We start from the raw sequence: 24461 nt of genomic DNA on the forward strand, positions 1-24461 counted from the left end.
AATGAATAGTAGAATCGAGATATTAGGATAATATGTGGGATCAGTATCGTTTCGGCTTGGTAAGATCGTAGTATCGTAAGATGCTAGGATACGAATCAGGATACTGATAACCTTATGCCTATTGTTGGGCGGCTGATGATGCCATGGGATTTATCTTAGTACGACAGGATGTTTATAGGTGATTTGTTGCATAACTTTGTGGTAACTTTCTCTATAAAAAAAACTTAATCTGATAGGATAGAACTCCAGATTCGCGTTATACTAGAGGGATGTATTCACTCCTAGATTGATTTTCTTTTTACGGATGAAGTCCATATCATCTTTGTACATAATAAAATACCATCGTCCAGAAAAAATATAACTTACGAGGATGAGCCTGGAAAGTGTTTTGGTTTTTTTTGAGGGAGGTGTACATTACGGTAATATTTGATTAGAAAATGTATTAACAACACATATTTTTTTCCTTTGTCATGTACGATGTTGACTTTCGTGCTTCACAATTGACTATACATCTTATTTAAAATTTTAGTGTGCATAAGAAAATATAAGCCATTTTTAAAGTATTTAATGATACAACAAGTCATAACATAATAAATTATATTTACATATATATTTTTAATAAAATAAGTGGTGATATTTAAAAACATTATGCATTTAAAAATGGAGGTAGTATAATGTTACATGTAGGTTGCTATATTTCAAAATGGATAAGTAATAAAGAACAGCATTCCCTTCTCAGAAAACCTAATACATTAGGCCAAGAAAGTCAAACACTTGCCTGTTTATTTATAAATAGAACTTTTTATTTGACAGGTTTATTTCTGTAGAATGTTTTTCCTCGACGGTCTCATCTTTTCGCTTATTATTATGCTGGTCAGACAAAATTTGAATTTTTAACCTTAAATTTGAAGCTGATTTTGAGGTTTTTTCATTGAAGTTTATTTTTCAGTCGTTGCTTTTAGATCGCTAAGAACACGCATATAAAAGTTTTATTCACTAATTATTTTTCGTTTGCAAATATGCCGTTTGATGGGGCCTTGAGTTTGTTTTGGACAAAGAAAAGACAGCGTTGCTTTCCTTTGCAGAAGAAACAGTTTCTCTATTTTTACCCAAAAAAAAAGAGCAAAACATCTGGGTTAAAAACTCCTGCAAATTTCCTGTAAATTTCCATATGTTTTGGATTGGTTAATTCTTTAATTTACATTCTAACATATTTCTGCTATTCTCATTCGCTTTTCAAAAGGAAATTTCTAGTTGGAATAACAAAGCCTAACAAGCCTACCAAAAAGCAAGATGTTCTGGCTGTTCCAACATTAGGCCTAGCTAAGGGTTTGTTTGTTCAGTTTAAGATTATTGTAATCAAGATTATTAAATTAGATTACTCTAAACTGGATTATAATAAGCAGGTTTAGAATAAGCTGTGAGTTATTTGTTTCTCTAGATTATTGGAGGCATCTAAGGGTAGTGGGTCTTTAACCACTCAATAATCAGAAAAAAGCTCCTCCCTAGGAGATTATTAGATTATACTAATCTAGCTTATAGATTATAATAATCTATCATAATAATCTACTTGTTTATTTTCAGCTTACTTCTAATAATTCAGATTATAATAATCCTAAGCTGAATCAAACAGGGCCTAAACCAACATCTCCTTAACCTTTTGTTTAATTGATTTTGGGCTACATAGACACAGCCCTCAAAGCCTGGGCCATGTTGGCTTGGGTAGGATTATGGGCTTGAAATGATATTTTGATGTGTAGGTTTTGCCCTCTTCATCTATTTTAAACTGGTAAATTTTGCTACAGGTCATTCAAATTTTGTGTGATTTGCTGGTAGTCGTAAAAAAACGTGTCACGGTTGAAAGATACCCTAATAATTTGCTAGATGACACTTTCGCCTCAATTGAAGAGATAAGTTCTTAGGAAAGATGAGAATGTCCCTAGTACCACATGCTTCAAACATGGAGTGAAAATTTGAAAATTATGCAACTTTAAATTTGCCATCACCCCAAGTATATCGCTAGCATACATCATATTCCATTTTCACTCTAGCCTCAGCTTGGAAGTTTTTGGTCTTAGGGGCATCCTCATCCTTTTGGAGAATTTTTCTCTCCAATTGAGTCGAAAGTGTCCTCGGCAAATTACTAGTTTTTTAGGTATCTTTCAGCAGTAACACGTTTTGCGATATCTATCAGCTAATTACATAAAATATGAGTGTCATGTAGCAAAATTTGCCTTTTAAGCATGATTCATTTGAAAAATGTTGGAGGTGGTTTTTTTTCTCTATGTCTCACTTTATTTGTTTATTTCATAATGCATTATATTTATAGATTTATCAGCAATGTCATGTCTTTCGTTTATCCTCTTTGCTAACCTTAGCTCCTTCGTTTTTCACGCACACGTTTCCTAAACTACTAAATGATGCGTTCTTTTTTTAAAAAAATAGAAAAAATGCTAATACTTGAAAAGAAATTATAGAAAAATTGCTTGAAAAAAATCATATTAATCTCTTTTTTATGTTTTTAGCTTATACTATACTTAATTAATCATGCTCTAATAAGTCACCTCGTTTTTCGTGTGGGAGGATAAGTTTCCAACATGGAGCAACGAACACAACCTAAGTTCATTTTTTTTAACTAAAATTACCGTGTTTGCTATGGAGACAACTTTATAAGAATGTCACCTTAGTCGAATTTTAATTGCCTAATGTACCATGGCTTGTAAATCAACATCCAACTCTTTCTTTATCCTAAGTCATCCCTAACTTGCCCTTTTTATTTTGCTTTTCTACTTTTTTCTAATGGAACCTCAAATGACATTCGTGCTATACTTTCACAGTACATTCACCCATTGGCTGATGAAGAGTTAGGCCTAGTTTGGATATATTTGGTTTAGCTTTTTTACGACAGCTAAAACGAAGTAAGCCATTATAGTATAATTAATTGAATATTAATTATTATAAAATTTAAATATAAGTTTATTTGATTTTTAAAATAAACTTCTATATAAAAGATTTTGCAAAAAAAAACACACATACACACCATTTAATAGTTTGAAAAAAACATGTTAACGGAAAACAAAGAAGTTACAGTTTGGAGTTAGGGAAAAAGTAAGTATTTGTTATTGAAAATCTCACAATATATATATGTATAAGCAGGCAATACGGTGGGTTCCACGAAAATATAAGAATCTAGCAGCACAGGGAGAAAAGAACTATTTTATTTCTCTATTTCCTGGTTTTAAAGAAAAGAATACAGCCTTAGTTACATTTAAGCTGCAATGGAAATAAAAACCCACACACGGTATTATGTATTTATTATCCATTGGCCATTGGACCATTGGATCAAGATATGTATATATCATGGACCTTTGTCGCATTTTCAATATTTTCCATTATACCGATATGCACTGTATACAATTTCAATGCATTCATGATTTGGAACCTAAGAACATATGAATCCAGCTAGACAAGATTTTGATCAAAAGTTTAGACACAATATCAAAAGGACTATTTGATTATACATCGCTCAATCATGTACATCTTGTTGAATAGAGAATATATCCCTTAGAATCCTTACATTCAACCACATGGTTTGGAAAAGAATAAACCCGTTTGATGCTCTAGCTCTCAAGTCTCAGCAGGCTAGACAGCCACATCTCCAGCCTGTGTATTCAGCTACTCTGAAAAAATGAAAATGCTATGGGGCACAACAAAAGCAACACATAATTATAGCTGCGCAACCAGGTTAGTTGACATAGGCTTTGACCTTTTGAGTTATGACTGATAAGTCATGACAAAATAAACGGAACGATTATAATAAAATTTTGAAAAAAGTTTTTTATATTTTTTTAAGATAATAGAATATAATATCCTGGCCTTTACTCAAATAGAGTTACAGCCAATTATTACATAGAAACGTTTAAGAACATAGTGTAGATCTAATTAAATAGAACACACCATAACAAAAATAAAGAATCCAAATTATCATAAGGAGATCACAATTATTAAAGTCTATTTGTAAATCGCCAACCATAATTAGCAAAAAGTTGCATAACCATAGTCTCCAACTTCCGACATGCAACTTTTAAATACTCTTCATCTTCATCACACCTTTGTAGTTGTGTCCAAAACCGAAGCCTATGAGTTGCTCTGAAAATGACCTGCATATTAGGAAAATGACGGTGATTTATCAAAAAACATATCGTTCCTACTCAGCCATATTGCCCAACAAATGGTAGAGGCTCCAACAAGTATCAGTTTACTCATTTTCTTATCAACTCCCAAAAGCCACCCATCAAAAATATGAGAAATGCTAACTGGAAGATTAAAGCCAAAAGAGAATTGAACTGCTCTTCACAGAAACTTCGCAAAATGACAATCAATAAAGAGATGTTGAATAGTCTCATTCTTCAAATAAAATGAACACCTCAAGCTACCATTCCAGTTACGCCTTGCCAAATTATCCTTAGTTACCACAACCCCTTTAAGCAAGTACCACATGAAGATTTTAATCTTAAGTGGCAGCTTAAGCTTCCAAATACACTTATTCCTATCGATATAGCCATTATTAATTAAAGCTAGGTACATAGACCTCACCGAGAACAACCCATTCTGATGGAAATTCCATCTAAAACTGTCAGACGAATCATTCAACTGAATATGAACTAAAGATACACACAACTCATGCCAACAAGCAAGATTCTGACCAACTAAAGCTCTCCTAAAAGAAACATTAAGCGGAACAGAACCCATTACAGTGGCAATAGAAGATGTTTTCCTACGAACAATTGCGTACAAAGATGGATATTTGTCCTTAAAAGCCAAGTTACCTGGCCACTTATCCTCCCAAAATCTAATTTGTTCCTCATTATTGACAATCCAAAAACCCATATTTAAGAAAGTACTTTTGACATTCATAAGACCAGACCAAAAATGGGAATCACCTTTTTTTTACAACCTAGGTTATAAACTTATTATAAAGATATTTCCTCTTCAATAAGTCATGCCAAACCCCTTCCTCATTAATTAGCTTAAACAACCATTTACTTAAAAGACATTTATTTTGTATCTCCAGGTTATGAATCCCAAGACCCCCCCCCCCCCGGTCCTTGGGTTGACAAACAACATTCCATCTAGTGAGCTTGTACTTTTTCTTATGATCATCCCCTTGCCAAAAGAATCGTGATCTATAATAATCAATTTTATGAAGGACCCCTTTCGGCACCTCAAAAAAAAGATATCATAAACATTGCTAAACTTGAAAGAAGAGAATTAATCAACACCAATCTACCACCAACAGATAAATGCTTACCTTTCCAACTACTAAGCTTTTTCTCAATTCTCTCTTCAATAAGTTTCCAATCTTTATTAGAAAGCTTCCTAAAATGCATCGGAATTCTAAGGTATTTAAAAGGAAAGGCCCTTAACTTGCAACCAAAAATCTCAGAATATTGCTCATAACATTCCTTTGCCTGACCAAAACAAAATAATTCGCTCTTGTGAAAATTAATTTTTAGGCCAGATAAATTTTCAAAGACCGATAAAATCAGTTTCAAATTCTTTGCCTGTTGCAAGTCATGCTCCAAAAAGATAATAGTATCATCTGCGTATTGCAAGATAGACAAACCATCATCAACAAGATGAGGAATAACCCCATTCAAGAGACCGGCCTCTTTAGCCCTCTTAATCAATAGAGTAAGCATGTCAGCTACTATATTAAAAAGAATAGGAGATAAAGGATCCCCTTCCCTAAGACCTTTGAAAGTTTGAAAACAATTACCAATTTAATCATTAACTTTTATACCAACATGACCGCCTTGAACAAAAGATGCTATCCACTCACACCATCTAGGAGAAAAGCCTTTCATTCTCAAAGTTTGTTGTAAAAAAGGCCATCTAACTTTGTCATAAGCTTTCTCAAAATCAATCTTAGAAATTACACACTTTTATCTTTGCGATGTAATTCATGTAAAGTCTCATGTAAAATAACCACCCCTTCCATAATATTCCTCCCAGGAATGAACGCAGTTTGAGTAGGACTAATTACCTTTTGGGCAACATCCATTATTCTATTTGTAGCAACTTTGGTAAAAATCTTAAAGCTAACATTAAGTAGGCATATAGGTCTATACTGTTGAATCTTCATAGCCTCAGCACACTTAAGCAAAAGAATAATAGTACCAAAGTTAAGCGAATATAAAGGCAAACTCCCAGAATGAAAAATCCTTAAATAGTTCTAAGAGGTCAAATTTAATGACATTCCAGAAAACTTGGTAAAACTCAGCAGGAAATCCATCTGGACCCGGAGCTTTGTTATGTTCCATTTGGAAAATAGCATCCTTAACCTCATTTTCAGTAAATTCCTTAGTTAAAGCTTCATTCTCCAAATGTGAAACTTGAGGAATGTCAGCAATATAATTTTCATCGAACTGAAGGTCAGACTCATCAGGAGGTCCAAAAAGACCTTTATAATAAGTGGTAATATGCGACTTTAAATTAGCATCACCTCTTATTAATTGATCACCTTCCTGTAATTGATAAATTCTAGTTTTCTTATGTTTTCCATTTGCCACTAAATGGAAATATTTTGTATTAGAGTCACCCTCCATAATATCCTTAGTCTTAGCCCTCTGATACCATTTAATTTCTTCTTCCCTTAGAATCGCAGATAACCTATTCCTAAAAAACCATCTAATATCAACTTCCTCTTAAGACAAAACAACAGTCTCAACCTTTTTATCCAGCGCATCCAACTTATCTAAAATATGCTTTTTCTCTTTTTTGTATAAGCCACTAGTATGTTTAGCCCAACCCCTAAGATGCTGTCTTAAGCAGCGAATTTTTGCTTGCCATCGCTCCATAGGAGTATTACCTTCATCAACCCCAGACCAAACGTCCTTTACCATATCAACAAATCCATCACGTAACAGCCAACCAAGTTCAAACTTAAAACTATGTTGAGCGTTACTAAAAGAGGAAGATTTTGTATTTAGAAGCAAAGGAGTATGGTCTGAAATATCTCTATTTAGAGCAACGACAAAGGATAAATGATACTTTTGCTCCCATTCCGTTGACACTAAAACACTATCCAGTTACTCATATGTTGGGTGTTCCAGGTTATTTGCCCAAGTAAAATTCCTACCAGACAATTGTATCTCCCTAAGGCACAACCCATCAATAATAGCATTAAACAAAAAGGGCCATCTATCATCATAATTGTTATTATTTTTTTCATTAGGACTACGAATAATATTAAAATCACCACCAATAAGAATTGGTAAGGTCTCATGACTACACATGTTAACTAATTCTGCAAGGAATTGATCCTTAATCTCATTCTGTGCAGGTCCATACACCAAAACTAAGGCCCATTTAAAATTATCAGCCTTATTTCGTAAGTGGAACTTAATGTAAAATTCCCCCTCATCGATCAAACCAACGTCAAAATTTAGTAAATTAATACCCAAAAGAAGACCACCAGATCTGCCCCTAGGAGGTTTACAGTGCCACAAAAAATCTTTACCAGCACAAAGATTATTAAGAGCAGCTGTAGAAAATTCTTTTTTAACAGTCTCAGATAAAACAATAAAATCAAGTTGATGTTCTTTGGTTAAATCAGAAACAAACTTATGTTTTTTCGGGTCCTTGAACCCATCACAATTCCAAAATATTCCTTTCATTTAAAACTAATAATTATTATTATTATTATTTTTTTTTACCTTTCTTTCCATGAGAAATACTATTAGAAGAAGGTACCATAGAATCTAAAGTGGATTGAATATTAGTACTATTCCCACTTAAATCCATCACCTCCTCCATAATTTCTCCATAAGTTATATATATATATATATATATATATATATATATATATATATATATATATATATATATAATGTTGGGGTGTAAAAGCCAATGCTGAAAATTAGATTGCGGTGAAAACACATCAAAATTAAGTTTCAAAATATTGTGGCTGATAAGTTAACATGCAGATGATAAGAGGCATAAAATATACTTTCAATTGTGAATTATGAAAATGTGAAATTTAGATTCAATCAAATAGTATTTACATTTATTTGCAATACTAACCCATTTTGCACCTGATATCATCACAAATTTATAAACCATTTGAATTTTGAACAAAAAAAAAAGATCCAAAACCAAGATGATATCAAAGGACGGTTAGATACTTGAGACACCTAGAGATAACAACGTCATTTGAACTCTACTGACATAACAGAAGCAAAGTATAAATAAAGATAAAAACGAAGAAAAAGAGATAAAACAGAAACAAAATAAATCTAGGGTTTATCAGGGCCCACACGCAGCCTCGCCTCGCCGTGTTTTTTTTCTCTGCCTTTATTTTCTCCTCTCCTCTCCTCTCCCGCAACCTCCACCTCCTCCTCCTCCTATCCGCCGCCGCCGCAGCCTTCTTCCTCCGCCCACCTGCGCAAGCTCGCGCGCCGCCGCATCGCGTCGTCGACGAGGGAGATGGTGGGGCCAGGCCTGTACCCGGAGATCGGCAAGAAGGCCAGGGGTGAGCGGCCCGTCCCCTTCTCTTTGAGGGATTAGAGCTTTGGTGGTTCTTGGATTTGATTTTTCTTATTGTTTGTTTGTTGTTGTTGTTGTTGATGATGATGAGTTGTTTGTGTTTGCTGCAGATCTGCTGTACAGGGACTACCAGACCGACCACAAGTTCACCCTCACCACCTACACCAGCAATGGCGTCGTGAGTGCTCGAGTTCTTTTTTTTTTTTTGTTGACTTGTTGTATGTAGTCTTGCGAGGAAGAGGCTTGCCTTGATTTATTTGTGTGATTTACTGCCCCTACCTGCTGTTGTTATTTTGTGATGTGTGATCTTTGCGATGGATTAGTTTGTTTATAGCCCGTAGTTAGTGCATTGTAGGAGGTATATGAATGCCAGGAGATTTGCCAGGTCTCGCTTGTGCCTTGGTTTGTTTCGCTTGTTTAGGAGGATTAGCAATGCACCTGTTGCTTAGTGAGACGCGGGATTTGTAAGCTAAAAGATTGTTCGAGAGATTATCTCTTGGATAGTAGTAAAATGATTAGGAGTAATCTATATCCTAGGTAGGTCTTTTTTGTTATTGATAATGATAGGTAGGGAGTTGGGTTAAAACAACAGCATACTTGGCAACTGATTGGTGGTTTGATTGTTTTGAAAGAGGTGGAACATGGTTTTTGTTGTCATTGATAATGATAGGTAGGGGGTTGGGTTGAAACAACAGCATGCTTGGCAACTGATTGGTGGTTTGATTGTTTTGAAAGAGGTGGAACATGAGCTTGTTGGTTGCAGAACATTAGTTTAATTAATCTTGTTTATTTAAGCAAATAAGTCTATTACTGAAGCAGGGAGGACTCTTGTTTGGTACATTATGCAATTATACTTTGCCCTTATTCTAAGGGTATACTTAAGGTTTTTAAAGAAAACTAAAAGTTATGGGAGAAATCCCTTCATGCAACTGCTTGTAAGTGGAATAGTTGAAGTGTGCTCCTGCTAAGAGAAGCATGGATAAAAGTGAATTTTGTTCCTAATAAACACAAAACTGTATTGTATTGTTGGAATAACCTAAACTACTAAAGGCTGTACTAATCAATTACATGTTCATTATGATAGCTTGTAAAGGTGGTGACTGGTTGGGGTGTATATTTGAGGGTTATCTTAGTGTTGCTTTTCCTGTATGATTGTAAATTTTGATACAATCATGCCTGTTGTGGCAACTATGATGTTATTTGTTTTGCGCTTTGACTTGTTATTCCTTCATGCAGGCTATCACTGCTACCAGTACAAAGAAGGCTGATCTGATTTTTGGTGAGATCCAATCACAGATAAAGAACAAGAACATCACTGTAGATGTGAAAGCAAACTCAGACTCAAATGTATGACTCTCTCTCATGCACACATACACTCAGATAAACTTGCACACAACTTATTTACATTTTGTGATTGCCTTCTACATTGCAATGGTCTGAAATCCTTTTTCTATATGAAATACACAGACACACCCAAATAAACTTGCACACAACTTATTTAGATTTTGTGGTTGCCTGCTACATTGCAATGGTTTGAATCCTTGTTCTATATGAAATGATTTTATGTTGCCATCTGACGAATTCGTACCGAATATGCTACTAGTATTGATTGCATTGAGCAATATGTTCTGTGATTAGCTGTATGCCATGCTCTTCCTTTTTTGTATTGACTGCTTCAATCTTTGGCCAGGTTGTTACTACTGTAACCGTCGATGAGCTAACACCAGGATTGAAGTCCATCTTGAGCTTTGCTGTTCCAGATCAAAGATCTGGAAAGGTAATTTGCTCATGCGCCACATTACTGCTTATTTTAAATGAAACCTTCTCGGTTGGTTGTCCTCACTCTCCCCCTTTCTGGTTTCAGTTTGAGCTTCAATACTCGCATGATTATGCTGGTGTTAGTGCAAGTATTGGTTTGACTGCCAGTCCTGTAGTCAATCTCTCCAGTGTTTTTGGAACCAAGGCTCTTGCTGTTGGTGCTGATGTCTCACTTGATACCGCCACGGGGAATTTGACCAAATATAATGCTGGATTGAGCTTCAGTAATGATGATCTTATCGCATCATTGAACCTGTAAGTGTCTTGGGCTTACAGTGAATCGTTGCCTTCATCATCTTCTAACTTCATAACTCTTTAAGTTGTTGTGAAATCCACATTTGTAAATCCTATTCACCATTCCATCTGTCTCGCTAGAAGCAATGTGTCTGTTCTAGTCATCTGAACAACGTGTAGCCCACATAGAGTTTTAACTAACTGTAATATATATATATATATATATATATATATATATATATATATATATATATATATCTTTATCAGGTTTCATGATCTACCTCTTTCAATAATGGTAGGAAACATGAGATAAAATAGAGTAAACTTATCAGTGCTAATATCTTATTGTAGTTGACATGTTTCCTTGTTCTCGTTAACTACAGAGAGCAGGATAATGTTTACAAGCCATGTTTGTGATCACCATTCAAAAGCCGCTACTATTTTAGTTGACCATATACGATCAAGATACTTTGGACAATACACCACTTATTAACATTGAAAACTGACGTTTGGTGTTATATTCTTTTATTAAAATCAAACAAATATGTTGAATCTAGAAATAAGTATCTTGGCTTGCATCTCATATTAGCTAAACATCAATCTCTATTATCCTCATCTTTAGATAGATATAACTGATCCCATATGTAGGACTTACTAGTTGATTGTATTGTTTACCAAAAATCCAAAATCCATAATTAATTTGAAACTGTCTTGCAGGAACAACAAGGGAGACAGTCTCACTGCATCTTATTACCACATTGTGAACCATTCGGCCACGGCTGTTGGAGCTGAGCTGACACACAGCTTCTCGAGCAACGAGAACTCCCTCACCTTCGGTACCCAGCACACTCTTGACCCGCTTACCGTCGTGAAGGCCCGCTTCAACAATTCCGGCAAGGCCAGCGCGCTGCTCCAGCACGAGTGGAGGCCGAAGTCTGTGTGGACCATCTCAGCAGAAGTTGACACCAAGGCCATTGACAAGAGCTCAAAGGTCGGCATTGCGGTGGCCCTCAAGCCTTGATTTTTCTCAGGGTGTACTTACATTTCAAAGGTGAAATTGAGATGAGTTGAAAAACATCTTGGCGCGTGCGCATCTTTTGGTTGTTGCAGTCTATAGATTCCAAGAACTGCCATGTTTAATTTGAGGATTTTTTTTTCTGTTATCGGTGTTAGCACTTGTTCAATGAGCAACCTTTGCACCCCAATAATTCAAGCTCGGCAAAATTATGAACTTGCTTCTAGGTGACAATTTTTTGTTACTATTTTCACACTGTCATTGTCCACACTGTGCTTGTGGTTATGGTGCTCCAATTAAACTAACTGTTTATATGCTTGTCAAGGTGTCTATAAATGCTGAGCAAATGTGTACTATTAACATATTCAGTCCGTCTAAATACCTGTACAATTACACGTACTCTTACACGTTGAAAATCATTCTGTGGCTGCACCACGTAGGCACGTGAATTGTTTATCATATCCTTTTGAAAATAAAAGCGACGCAGGCATGTGAATTTGTTTAAAATCTGTCGGAAAAGAAAAAGAATAGTCGCGTGAATTGTTTATAATATCCTTCGGAAAATAAAAGCGATCGTAGGCATGTAAATTTGTTTAAAATCTATCGGAAAAGAAAAAAAAAGTTTCAGATAAGTTTGATTGATTGATTTCGTGTACCATGCGGACTTCAGATATACTCCTATATAATAGAGACGAGACAACAGAAAACAAAATTATTCAACATTAATAATCTAATATCTTCTTCCAAAGGAGGAAACATATTACTGATAATAAAGGGTTGGGGAAGACAGCGTGTCTTCAAATTAAATTCTCATCCAATTATTTCTATTCTCTCTTTTGATCCACCTATCTTCTTATTTTTATTTTTGGTTCTTGTATAGAGATATTTTTTTTCATTATTGGTTCTTGTGTAGAGATAGTTTTTGCAGAAGAAATGGTTCTTCATTTTTTTTACCTCTCATTATTAACTCTCTCTCTCTCTCTACGTTAGATTCTTGTTTATATTACAATGTATTTAATGCTATGGATATTAGAAAACATGGAGGGTTAGGGATGGCCTAAGGGCCTGTTTGAGAGAGCTTAAGATTCTGAGAAACAACTGATTGGTAACCAATTTTCGAGAATCAGAATCTGAAAAAGTTAAGTTTCCAATTTCTGGCTTCTACTTCATTTTATAGATTCTACAACTACAGCTTCTTAGAATCTAGACCAAAAGTTAGACTGTTTGGAGTAGTTTTTAATTCTAGAAAAAGCTGCAACAGCTAGAAGCTTCCCCAAATAGGTCATAAGAGCAAGTTTAATAGTATAGCCAACTACTAGCTCCAAATCATCTATAGCCAATGTAATAGCTAATTCATACAATAGTTGCTTACTATACTATAAATACCTGGTCCTACCTATCATACACACAGTACATCTTAGAGTCCGTGCTGCAGATCTGTAGCCCACTGCTCTTCTCTCTCTTTCTTTATCTCTTTAAAATATGTTTATAGCTAGCTTATATTTTGCTATTGTACATGCTCTAGGGTGAAAGGTAAATGACCAAAGTGCTGACCTGTAGGAAGCTGCCACGTGGCAGCTAGGAGCGTGGAAAATTACGGTTGTGCCACTTATCCCCCTGAGAAATAGAGAGAATCTCCTCTTATCTCTTCGCGCTTTCCCTCGCGACGCGAACTCCTCCGCGCGCGCGTGGGGCACCCCTCACCTCACTCTCACTCACCCTCTTCTTCCTCCTCACGACCACAGCGAGCTCACAACCAAGCCAATGGCGCCGCCGCCGCCACCGCGGACGCTGTCGCCGTCGTCGCCGTCGCCGTCTCTGCGTTCCTCCGGCTGCCGCCCGCTCCCGTCGGCGAGACTCGTACGTACTCTCTCTCTCTCCCACGGTTTCTTTTTGCTTCTGCTTCCTCCGAGAGCTGATCGGTGACGCATTTCTTGGCTTTTGCTTGGTATAGGTGGGGAGATGGGTGCAGCGGCCGTCGTGCTCGCTGTCGATGAACGGGTGCGGCGCGGCGGTGGCGGGGGCGGGGGTGGTGGCGGTGCGGGAGACGCGGGCGTTGCCGGCGGCGGGGGCGGCGGGGGACGCCGTGGGGCAGCTCAGGGCGGCGGTGGCGGCGCTGGAGGCCGACCCGCCGCCGGCGTCGCCCTCCGGCATCATCCGCATCGAGGTGCCCGTCCGGCAGCGAGGGGACGCCGTGGAGTGGCTGCACGCGCAGGGCGACCACCTGCGCGCGCGCTGCTTCTTCTCCGCGCGTGCCGCCGCTCCCTTGCCCGAGTGGCCGGCCCTCGCCATCGGCAACGGCAACGGTTCAGGCGGCGGCGTCGGAGGAGGGGAGCAGCGGCAGCGGCCGGTGAGCGTCGCCGGCGTCGGGTCCGCCGTGTTCTTCCGTGGGACCGAGCCGTTCTCCCTCCGCGACTGGCGCGCCATCAAGAGGTAATCGATGGTGCCATCTACTACTCCATTTTTTAATACGTGATGATAAACCTTATCAAATTTTGATAATGTCAAAATTTTAGCAAGTTGACAATATTAACAAAATTTAGATAGGATTTCTTTTATATTTATGAAATTTTGGCAACAAACTAAATGTAGATATTTTTTTAGTAAATTTGTCAAAAAAAAAATAGTATGATTGAAAATTGTATCAATCTGAACAGCCCATAATATTGATTTTGAACATATGTTTGACCATACTCTATTTATTGATTTTGAACCTATTTCTTTTTATCTTTTTCCTATTGATAGTCAAAGTTAAAAATGTTTAACTTACACTGTTAAAAAATACTTATATTTTAGGATGGGGAGTATATGATGTTATTAACTTTTAGAAAAAAAATAGAGAGATTACAATAGTAGAAACTGACCATGCGTAGAAAATTTAAGAAGTAAATGAACAGCTAGTTGCTAGTAAATTTTTGTTAAATTTCAGTTGGATTAATAAGAAATTTACGGCGTTTTCTTCCAGAAAAAGAAATAGAAGGGATAAAAGCTCACTTGGAAGTGCTTTGTGTATTGGTTTAAGACCCTTTTCTCTGGTCCCCCTTTATCACGAAGCACAAAACTTTTGCGTGTATTCAACAGAAAAAAAACACATGATCTTGCACTGTGTTAGTAAATTCTTCATATGATCTTGAATTATCTTTGAATTCCTTGATTGTTTTTATAAATTTATTTATTTATTTATTTCAATGAGCTTCATGCTGGTCTTGGCCCATACTGTGTCAGTGAACACTTCGCATGGTCTTCCCATGATCCTTTATTATCTTCGAATTTCTTGATTGTTGCTTCATGATTGCTTTTATTTATTTTTTATTCCAATGAGGTTCATGCTGGTGCTGACCGCTGATTTATGTCCATATAGATTTCTTCCAAGGGATTGCCCACTGATTCGTGCTTATGGTGCTATCCGCTTCGATGCGACAAGCGATTATTCAGTTGAATGGGAGGAATTTGGATCATTTTACTTCATTGTTCCTCAAGTAAGTCCTTACTATTTAATTACCAGGATCACCCCAGTTATTGTAATAAATGGAATGTGATACTGACTCCTTTGAAGTGTTTCTGATACTTGGTGTAGGTTGAGTACAATGAGCTTGAAGAGAGCTCGGTTCTCGCAACGACGATTGCATGGGATGATTCACTTTCTTGGACATGGCAAAATGCTGTGAAGGAGCTCCAATCAACTTTGCAGAAGGTATGCATTTCTCTTTCTTCCAATTCTGTCAGTCATGTGGAACTGTGGAAGATAGTAACCTTGTTGTGCTTTCTGCAGATATCATCCAGTCCAATTAAAGTGAACAATTCTACCCTGCAAACAACCATAGTAAAACTTAATCATGTACCCACAAAGGCATCCTGGGATCTTGCCGTTACCAAAGCTCTCCAGATGATTAAAGGGAAGCAAAGAGAATTAGTAAAGGTCAATTATTCATCTCATTTACTGTTTGCTAAAGAAAAAATCTAGACAAGTTATGTTGTGATCATTATTTTGAAATAAGCTTGCATCGATATTTTCTGCAGGTCGTACTGGCAAGGTGTAGCAGATATATTACTGATACTTGCATTGACCCTGTTGAACTGTTGGCATGTTTAAAGGTATATTGCATCTCTTGTATTGCTGTTAAAACAATTAGATCTTTCTGACACTCTGAATATACAGGTTGAGGGCCAAAATGCTTATCAGTTCTGCATACAGCCACCTGATGCTCCTGCATTTGTTGGAAATAGTGTATGTCAATTCTATTCTGAAAAACAAATTCCTTCATCACATCTTCTGTGTGATCTCTTGTATCGATTTTACTCCAAATGATTTATTAGAATATCTCTTACTATATTTACACGAACTTGGTTGTTTTTTCTTATTTTGGCTTTCTCATGTTAAATAACAGTGACCTAAGTTCTAACTAATGTTCATTTTATGCAAATATTCTGAATAGCCAGAGCAATTATTTCATCGGAAATACTTAAACATTTCCAGCGAGGCTTTAGCTGGTACACGAGCAAGGGGGAAAACAAGGGCCGATGACTTTCAAATTGGTCAAGATTTGCTACTAAGGTACCTTTCCCTTCTTCGATTCATAAAAATATAATGAACCTATCTCCAGATGATTTAAGGCGATATCAACACCGTGTGTGAAGAAAATAAAAGGAGGTCCTTATATAAAATTTTCTTGCAGTAGCAAAGAGGATAATGAATTTACTATAGTACGGGACAGCATAGAGAAGAAGCTGGAGGCAAGTTGAGTTTTACACTGACTGATTTTTTTAGTATGATACTTGACATAGTTTGTTTTGTTCCTAGTTGCAAGAATATTATTTGGGGAAAACATGGCTAGTGCAGTTTTATTCAACCAAGGAATTTATTATATTTTACAGATGATCTGTGATGATGTGGTTGTCCATCCCAGCAAGGCCCTTCGGAAACTTCCAAGAGTACAACACCTGTCAGCTCAGTTAGCTGCGAGAATGAGGAATGAAGACGATGAGGTAGTCTATGATTCAGGGCTTTCTTCAGTCTTTTATATTGGAATTTTCAGATTTTTTTTGGGGTTTACTTGCAAGAAGAATTTTGGATTTTAATTTACCATATTGTCAAAAAATGACCACACCCGATCTGATTCTTTGTGTTGGCCTGGCCATTGCAGTTTGACATCCTAAATACTCTTCATCCGAGCCCAGCCGTTTGTGGTCTGCCCACTGAAGAGGCACGCCAATTCATACAAGATTATGGTATGTGCCTCTATAATCTATTGCAGCTATATTGTTGTTTTCATAATTACAAATAAAATTGACGATAAAAGATTTTTTGATGAAAGCAAGGTTTATTTATGGTGATCAGTGAATGTTCTATTGTTATGTCCATCAGAAATTTTTGACCGTGGAATGTATGCTGGACCTGTTGGTTGGTTTGGAGGAGCTGAAAGTGAGTTTGCTGTTGGGATTAGATCAGCACTACTAGGAAAAGTAAGAAAAAAATGAAGTCAGTACGATTGATCATATAATTGGGATATGTGATGTTTTTTGTCAAATATGTCCATGTTGTTACCATATCCTAAGGGACAATTAGTTACCAAGCTGTTGTTTGTTCTAGGGTCATAGCACTTTAGTTTATGCTGGTGCCGGAATTGTTGAAGGTACAAATCCATCCTTTGAATGGGATGAGCTTGACCTCAAAGCATCTCAGGTATTATTGGTTTAACTCATGATGGATTACTGCTATATTTCTTTTTTTGTTTAAAATGCTAATGCATCCCATTTCCAATTATTTTCAGTTTGCAAAGTTATTGCAGTATCAAGAACAACATATTTGCTTGCAAGAGGCTGAAAATATGGGAACAGTGATTTGAATTGTAACTAGTAAGTCATCACATATTCATAGATTACTTTTCTAGTTCTTTCTTATCCATTTGACAGTAATCTACTTCACAAACAAATACTTGTTTATATCCCATGGTTTATTCAGTTGAAAATTTTCATATTTTTTCAAACGCAGAAGTTTTAAGGTTATTAATCAATGCAGCATCTGGACGGTTAGTTCAGAAAAAAATCATCTCAAAGAACATAAAATTTCTGATATTTTGGTATTCAGAACAAGGATTATTTTTGTACTTACTAGTTACTACAAGTATGACGATTTTCAAAAGTCTATCCTTTCCTCTGAAGGTCCTGACGTCTTGTGCACAATTTTTTACAGGGAGTTTTTGTTTTGTTGTGAAGAAGATTGCTTTTTTTTTCCCTGCCATGAACTTCAAAGGATTGTCTTGTTCAAGTGCTTGCATACCAATTATGTTTCCGATCAATCAAACACCTCCTACATACGCAGCCGCTGAAGCATAAATCCAAGAAGGTGACGAAGAGAAAAGTTGCGAAGAGTACAAAGGCTATATGTACAATAAATTGTAACTATTCAGTTAGTGCAGTTGTGCAAGTGTATATTGAACCTCATAGTTTGTTAGCTTCTTTCGAATCGCTTATACATTTGATTCTTAAAATAAATAAATATATAAACACACCATTTCACAAGCATACAAACTGATTGTAACTCCATCCGTTTCATAATGTAAGACTTTCTAGCATTATCCATATCCATATAAATGTTAATGAAACTATATACATAATCTACAGATATATATATTTATAGATTCATTAACATTTATATAAATGTGGCCAATGTTAGAAAGTTTTGCATTATGAAACGGATGAATTACTACACATATACCAAAGATCAAATCGTGCGAGAAAACCATACAAAAATATAATGCAGGATTGCAGGTACATGGCTGCAGATTCTGGTGTGGATGTGTGGGCGGGCGACGGGGCGAGCTCGATTGGCTGCTGATTCTGGTAATTCATCCGGTAGCTCGTCGCCCCTCGCCGCCGACGAAGCGGAGGCGACGGCGGCGGGCAACTCGAGCTGCGACGCTGCGCGAATGGCGATCGAGCTCGGGCGGCGCAGCGGAGCTTCTGGACTCTGGAGGTGGCGGTCGCTCCAGGGCGATCGGATGGGGGCGGAGGAGCAGGTCCGCAGCTTCCACGCGTCAACGCCGGCGGAAGCCCCGGCGGCCGGCGGCGGCGTCGACGGCGGGGCGAACTGCGAGGGTAAACTGGATCGTTGGTTTCGTGTCCGCCGTTCGATTGAGAATTTGAGATCGTGTGGTTGAGAAAAAGGTGAACACGTCAGCACCCACCTGGCAAAATGTCTAATCCATCAGACAGACAGCTAGCCAAGCCCAGTCCATGTAGGCCCGCTAAGATTTACTTCACGACTACTAAATCCGGCCCACCTATATTTTGGACTCTACCAATGGTAGCGGCCCAAATTACGCCCATCTAAATTAGGCCTGCCGCCTGCCTCCCGGCCTAGAGAGATGGAGGAGGGTAAAATCGGAAGGGGAAAGGTTGGCTGCCAAAGTGTGGATCCTACGTGATTCTACGTTGACTCGGCTGGGTTGACTACAGTCAACTCGCTATAATAGTTAAAATTGGGTATTATTACTGTCTTAAAACCTTTGGTATATCATTTTTATAAGTTGAGAGATGCCTTGTATCTTACATCGCTAATGTTCATCTTATGCAAATGTTCTGAATAGCCGAAGCAACTGTTTCACCGGAAATAACTACTTTTGGTCTTTTTCAGCATGATCCTGATCCTTCCTGACAGACTAGTTTGTTTTTGTTCATAGTGCTTGCTTCACAGAACATTTTTGTGGGAAAGGAAAACATGTCTAATGCAGTTCTATTGAACCAAGGAGGGTGTTCTGATTTAACTTATGATGATTTGCTGCGATATACTGTATTTTGGTTTAAAATCCTAACGCATCCCATTTCCAACTATTATTAGTTCGATCGCAAAGTTTTACAGTATGAAGAACTACATATTTGCTTGCAAGAGGCTTAAAACATGGGGACGGTGATTTGAATTGGAACTAACAAGTCTATCACATATTCAGATTTCAGAGATTGTTTAGCCAGTTGTTCCTTATCCGTCTTACAGTAACCTACTCTGCATACAAATATGTTTTTTTTAAAAAAAAATCATTGTTTTGTTCAATTGAATTTTCATATTTTTTTAAGGATATGCTGGGAATATTTTAAAAATAATAATCAATGTAGCATCTGAATGGTTCGTTCAAAAAAAAAAACTTCATTGTCATATAATAAGAAAATCAACAACACAAAATTTCTGATATTTTTCACTGCCGGTGTGATGATGGTCAGAAGCATATCCCCGACTTTCAGGCTATTGTCTTCTACACTGTTTACAGGGAGTTTTTGTTCGATGTGAAGATTTTTTTTTTTTTTTCTGCCGTGAACTTCAAAGGACTTTCTTGTTCAAGTGCTTGTATTTGTATACAAAACTAGACATTTCTGATCAATCACACGCCTCTCTTATATATGCAACCGCTAAAGTACAAACTCGAGCAGACAATCCTGATCAAAGTTACAAAAAGTACAAGTATTCAAATAAAATCATTGATCTAGATCAGTATATGTACAATAACTCTAACAGCTCAGTGCAGTTGTGCAAGTGTATACTGAACTCCATAGTGTGTAGCTCTTTCGAATTGCTTATATTATGCATGTGATTCTTGGATAACATCAGTAATTAAACATACAGATACACATTTGATCAGCATGTACAAGGTTGTACATAACATCCATAGTTCAATACCAAGATCAACCATGCAAGAAAACCAAACCAGCAAAAAGGAAAAAAAAAAACAAGGCAGGTTCATGCTTGAGGACTGATTGCTGAAGCCTCACCTTAGTCTCTCTTCTGTTGGACAGGCACGGCCAGGCCATAGAACAGCAGCACCAGCATCAGGAGGTAGCCGACGACGACGAGGGCGACCAGCCTCGCGTCATCTCTAGCCAGATATGCAGAGAAAGCCGAGTGGAGGGTGAGCACGGCGAAGGCCGTCAGCCGCAGCCATGGCGATCCATCGCCATCGGCTGCGGCAGAGGAAAAAGAAGAAGAAGCAGAGGCTCTTCTGGTAGAGTTGTTCTTGCCTTTCTTGGCCATGAAGAACAGCAGCTTGAAGGGGATCCCTTTTCTCTGGGCTCTGGACAAGGTGAAGGCTGATGCTTTGCTTTGCTACGAAGCTTCCCTGAGTGAGTGGTAGACTGGTAGCTTTCACTGCTTGTTTGCCACCACATCAGAGAGGATCAGGCCTATGTGACAAACAATAAGCTTTGTTGAATGAATCCATCATAATAGACAACAAAGTCAAGGCATCTGATTCGGACAACACAAGAGCCTCCAAGACTGCAAGTCACTGTCACGCTACCAGAACTATGCTCAAAGTACTTTGGAAGATGGCATATAGGAGGTATTGAAAATTTGCATCGATGCAGCACAAAATTGGTGGGTTGGAGAATATTTTTTAAGTTTACATATACTTGAAGCTGTTCTCCCAGATTCAGGAAGAGAAACTGCTGCAAATTTCAGGGTACATCAAAGTTGTAGGTTTGAGTTCAATATGATCTTGGAAAAGCTTACATCTCAGCTGCTGAACTGCAGCGCGATGCAACAGCATGAACATGCATCTAATATGTAAAATACAAACACCTTTTTCGTTCATCTATGAGGGTCTCCTAATCCAGGTTGAGTCAAGCGAAACTTGATCATATGTGGTTAGCCCTAGGTTGTCACTTCGTCGAGGTGCCACCTTTTCGAGAAGAAGAATCAGCATCAAACTGGGCATAGTAGGCAGATGTTTCTGATTCCAATAGGATTTGCCTGAGATTCTTGTCTTCCAGATGTTCCTGCAAGTAATAAAAACATGGAACATCCATAGATTCGTTTAGCGAAAAACAAGCATCATATTCATAGGAGGAACATAATTTACCCAGAGACCTGTCACTAGTGAAACAATGGTGATGGGAGGCATGATTTATGTTAAATTGAAGAAATCCTGGGAAATACTCAGACAAATATGTTATGATGAATACCACAACATGATCACTCTTTTGTCAGATTTCAGAAAATTGATGCGCTCAATCCCCAAAACATGAATATTCACGTTATTCTGATAACTTAGTACTATAAGAAACAAAAGTCATCAAGAACATTGAATTTTGCTACAAATGGGCTATCTTCAGGCTGGGTTGCCAACCTCCAACACACTGGGCTAGCCCTAGTGCAAATTCTCAGTCAGCAATACACTAACTACAATTGGCTAGAAGCTGATACAATGGTGCGAATTCACCATGTAGGAAAATGGTTTGGAAAGCATTCAGATGCCAGTTAGCAATACAACAATACCAGAATATTCTTCCCCAACTGTTTTTCATAAACCAATAAACCAAATGCAAGGACAACTACACCGTTGTGTAACTTCTGTTCAAGAATGGAAGATAAATGCCTGTATTGCTAGTTTCAGAAAGGTTTCTGAATTTCTAATTGCACACAGCAGCACAAAATTTTTTTCTTAAGACAGGCCAGCCCAAAGATTGACCTGATGAATTTCATCAAGATTTATGAGATCAAATAACAAAGAGACAGTATAGACAATCTACAAAAGGGCTGTTAAGTGACGGAAAGGCGATTCCCTCAAAACTCTATTGCAGCCACTATGCTGCCATATAGTACAACTCCACTCTGAATGTCTGAATGTCAAAGAGCCCCACTTCTCACCCAAACAGTTGCATAGTCGATTTGGACTAAATCCCTAAAGATCCGTGTGTGTTTCCATACTTCAAGTGCGAAAAAAATGAACAATCAGCACCAGCGAATCAAGCAGCACTAATCTCACACATTTGTAACGGAGGAATTCAACAGGCCAGCGCAGCGCATGCGCCGCCTAGCCTGAATCATGACCAACAAACAGACAGAGGTCTAACTAGGAGCTCCAAATCAGATGATTCTTCAAAGAAGAATCCCCTTTAGGCTTTAGCCATCACCATTACATAAGCCACTTTTTATCAACTTGATCTAGCAACCAACACACTAGAAAACAACTCGATTTCTTGCCATATAAACTAAAAACCTACTTAAATGAAACCCCATCCTAAACTGCGAAAACACAAGAGCAATCCCTAGGGCAGTCGTCTTTGCAACAAATTGAGGGGATCGGTAATAAATCAGTGATGCTGTGATCGAATTCGGAGGCGGCGAGAAGGGAGTGACCTCGAGGCAGGCGCGGTACTTGTGCCACTCGCCGACGCAGTCGTCCTTGTGCCATTGCCCCTTGGCGAACTTCTCCGCGTACCAGCGGTTGAAGCACTCGTGGTACGCCGCACGCAGCTCCGAGCACGCCGCCGCGGCCGCCGAGGAAGCCGCCGCAGCAGGGGGAGGAGACGCCGTCGACGAGGACGACTTGCTCCGGCCAAACACCATCCTCTCAGGCTTCGGCTTCCTCGCCGCCGCCGCCGCCGCCCGCCGCCGTCTGTCTCTCTCTCGTTCAGAAACCCCTGAAGGCGGAAATCAAGCTTTACGTAATCGTTTTGTCTCTGTCTCGACGTAGTCTCGTTCAGATAGCTACTACTACCTCCCGTCCCAAAATAAGTGCAGCTATAGATATTCGTGTACAGCGTTTTGACCATCCGTCTTATTTAAAAAATTTATAAAAAATTAAAAATATTAGTCATATAAAATACTATTCATGTATTATCATCTAACAATAATAAAAATACTAATCATAATTGTTTTTCAAATAAGACGAACGGTCAAATGTTGAACATGAACAGTGCTAAAACTGCACTTATTTTGGGATGGAAGGAGTAGCATGTTTGGAAGGGCTCGAACTCAAATTCTAGCTTCAAACTCTTGGGAATTTAACTATTTGTCACTATTGCATTTGCCATTTATCCAAATACCCCTCTTAAATTTGCTCTTATTTTCTTGCCCTTATAAGATGATGGCTTCTTACCAATTTGCCATTTTTACCTACGTGGCGTGCCAACGTGACTTGTAACCTAAAAAGCAGATTGGGACCCACAAGCCAGTCTCTCCCCTTCACTTCATCTTCCTCCTCACTCATCCTCTAGCTTGCCAATGGGGACAAGCCCGCTCCATGCCCGGTGTCCCCGAGCTCCGGCACCACCGCTGAGAGGACGGCCGCCCGCCTCCACACGCCCGCCACCGAGGAGATATGCCGCTAAGGGGAGGGCCACCCGTGTGTAGCTCCGGTGGGCGAGGCCGTGCCGACGGAGCAAGCGCGGCACGACGCCCTGCGCCGCTGTGCGCGCTCCTGAACCTCTCCATCGCGCCAGCGGGCGCGTCACACCTGCTATCCATCAGGCCAGCACCGTCGCTTATCGTCGTCGAACCTCTCCATCGCCTATGGCGGTGGACCACGTGCTCGCCGCGATCTGCAACCTTATGGCAGCATGCCCCGAGGGCCGCCGCGCGATGAGCCGCGAACCCGACGCGGTCCCGATCTTCGTAGACTTGCTCAACTGGTCCGACGCGCCGGAGCCAGGCTTGGAGGGAGGAAGGGAGCTTGCTGGCACCAGGCTTGGAGGGAGGTAGGGAGCTTGCTGGCACCAGGCTTGGAGGGAGGTAGGGAGCTCGCCGGCGCTGGGCTTGGAGGGAGGCAGGGAGGGATGCCGGATTGGGAGCGAGCTCCTCCCCGTTGGCAAGCTGGAGGAGGAAGATAAAGCTAGGGGAGAGGCTGATTTGTGGGTCCCGCTCTGCTTTTTAATGTTGCAAGCCACGTTGGCACGCCACGTAAACAAAAGTGGTAAAACTGTTAAGAAGCCATCACCTTAAAAGGGAAAAAAAAAGGCAAATCTAAAAATACCATTTGGATAAGTGGCAAATAGTTAATTCCCCTCAAACACTAGCTCCAGTGGGAGCTAGCTTTATCCCTAGGGGCTCCTTTGGAAGCAGGGGGAGGAAACCCCG

At 38.8% G+C, this 24461-nt stretch overlaps 3 protein-coding genes across 8 annotated transcripts; 2 read left to right on the top strand and 1 right to left on the bottom strand.

Moving 5' to 3' along the window:
* Nucleotides 1-4078: 4078 nt before the first annotated feature.
* Nucleotides 4079-23043, bottom strand: LOC127783910 (uncharacterized protein At4g33100). 5 transcript variants are annotated; one of them, XR_008019390.1, is made up of 3 exons: nucleotides 22743-23043; nucleotides 20378-21379; nucleotides 4079-4160 (listed from the first exon to the last, which is right to left on the bottom strand). XR_008019390.1 is itself a non-coding variant. In XM_052311062.1 (2 exons), the coding sequence occupies exons 1-2, from the start codon at nucleotides 22950-22952 to the stop codon at nucleotides 21263-21265; spliced, it is 327 nt and encodes a 108-aa protein (XP_052167022.1). In that variant the 5' UTR covers nucleotides 22953-23043; the 3' UTR covers nucleotides 20164-21262. The 5 variants fall into 5 exon arrangements, 1 of the variants encoding a protein (XP_052167022.1); XR_008019387.1 differs by lacking the exon at nucleotides 4079-4160 and adding an exon at nucleotides 15284-15422; XR_008019389.1 differs by lacking the exon at nucleotides 4079-4160 and adding an exon at nucleotides 18698-18801.
* On the top strand, nucleotides 8338-11830 carry LOC127783909 (mitochondrial outer membrane protein porin 1). Its single transcript, XM_052311061.1, has 6 exons — nucleotides 8338-8533; nucleotides 8658-8725; nucleotides 9784-9894; nucleotides 10238-10324; nucleotides 10412-10620; nucleotides 11317-11830. The coding sequence occupies exons 1-6, from the start codon at nucleotides 8488-8490 to the stop codon at nucleotides 11618-11620; spliced, it is 825 nt and encodes a 274-aa protein (XP_052167021.1). The 5' UTR covers nucleotides 8338-8487; the 3' UTR covers nucleotides 11621-11830.
* On the top strand, nucleotides 13283-18412 carry LOC127783908 (isochorismate synthase 1, chloroplastic-like). Of its 2 annotated transcripts, XM_052311059.1 has the most exons (15): nucleotides 13283-13474; nucleotides 13569-14047; nucleotides 14976-15093; nucleotides 15192-15308; nucleotides 15387-15533; nucleotides 15635-15709; nucleotides 15774-15842; nucleotides 16051-16169; nucleotides 16291-16348; nucleotides 16490-16600; nucleotides 16759-16843; nucleotides 16980-17077; nucleotides 17205-17297; nucleotides 17386-17470; nucleotides 17808-18411. In XM_052311059.1, the coding sequence occupies exons 1-14, from the start codon at nucleotides 13379-13381 to the stop codon at nucleotides 17458-17460; spliced, it is 1740 nt and encodes a 579-aa protein (XP_052167019.1). In that variant the 5' UTR covers nucleotides 13283-13378; the 3' UTR covers nucleotides 17461-17470; nucleotides 17808-18411. The 2 variants fall into 2 exon arrangements, with proteins under 2 accessions (XP_052167019.1, XP_052167018.1); XM_052311058.1 differs by having other exon boundaries at nucleotides 15192-15533; nucleotides 17808-18412.
* Nucleotides 23044-24461: the final 1418 nt, after the last annotated feature.

This window comes from Oryza glaberrima, chromosome 9, assembly GCF_000147395.1.
Source record: "Oryza glaberrima chromosome 9, OglaRS2, whole genome shotgun sequence".
Classification (NCBI taxonomy): domain Eukaryota; kingdom Viridiplantae; phylum Streptophyta; class Magnoliopsida; order Poales; family Poaceae; genus Oryza; species Oryza glaberrima.

Bases quoted from the DNA above. Each gene is read 5' to 3' on its own strand.
- LOC127783910 (XM_052311062.1), bottom strand. From the start codon at position 22,952: ATGGTGTTTGGCCGGAGCAAGTCGTCCTCGTCGACGGCGTCTCCTCCC. The intron at 21,380-22,742 runs GTCACTCCCTTC...TATTACTTGCAG, and splicing joins AGTACCGCGCCTGCCTCGAG to GAACATCTGGAAGACAAGAA.
- LOC127783908 (XM_052311058.1), top strand. From the start codon at position 13,379: ATGGCGCCGCCGCCGCCACCGCGGACGCTGTCGCCGTCGTCGCCGTCG. The intron at 14,048-14,975 runs GTAATCGATGGT...ATGTCCATATAG, and splicing joins GACTGGCGCGCCATCAAGAG to ATTTCTTCCAAGGGATTGCC. The intron at 16,601-16,758 runs GTAGTCTATGAT...TGGCCATTGCAG, and splicing joins TGAGGAATGAAGACGATGAG to TTTGACATCCTAAATACTCT.
- LOC127783909 (XM_052311061.1), top strand. From the start codon at position 8,488: ATGGTGGGGCCAGGCCTGTACCCGGAGATCGGCAAGAAGGCCAGGG. The intron at 8,726-9,783 runs GTGAGTGCTCGA...TCCTTCATGCAG, and splicing joins CCTACACCAGCAATGGCGTC to GCTATCACTGCTACCAGTAC. The intron at 10,621-11,316 runs GTAAGTGTCTTG...ACTGTCTTGCAG, and splicing joins CTTATCGCATCATTGAACCT to GAACAACAAGGGAGACAGTC.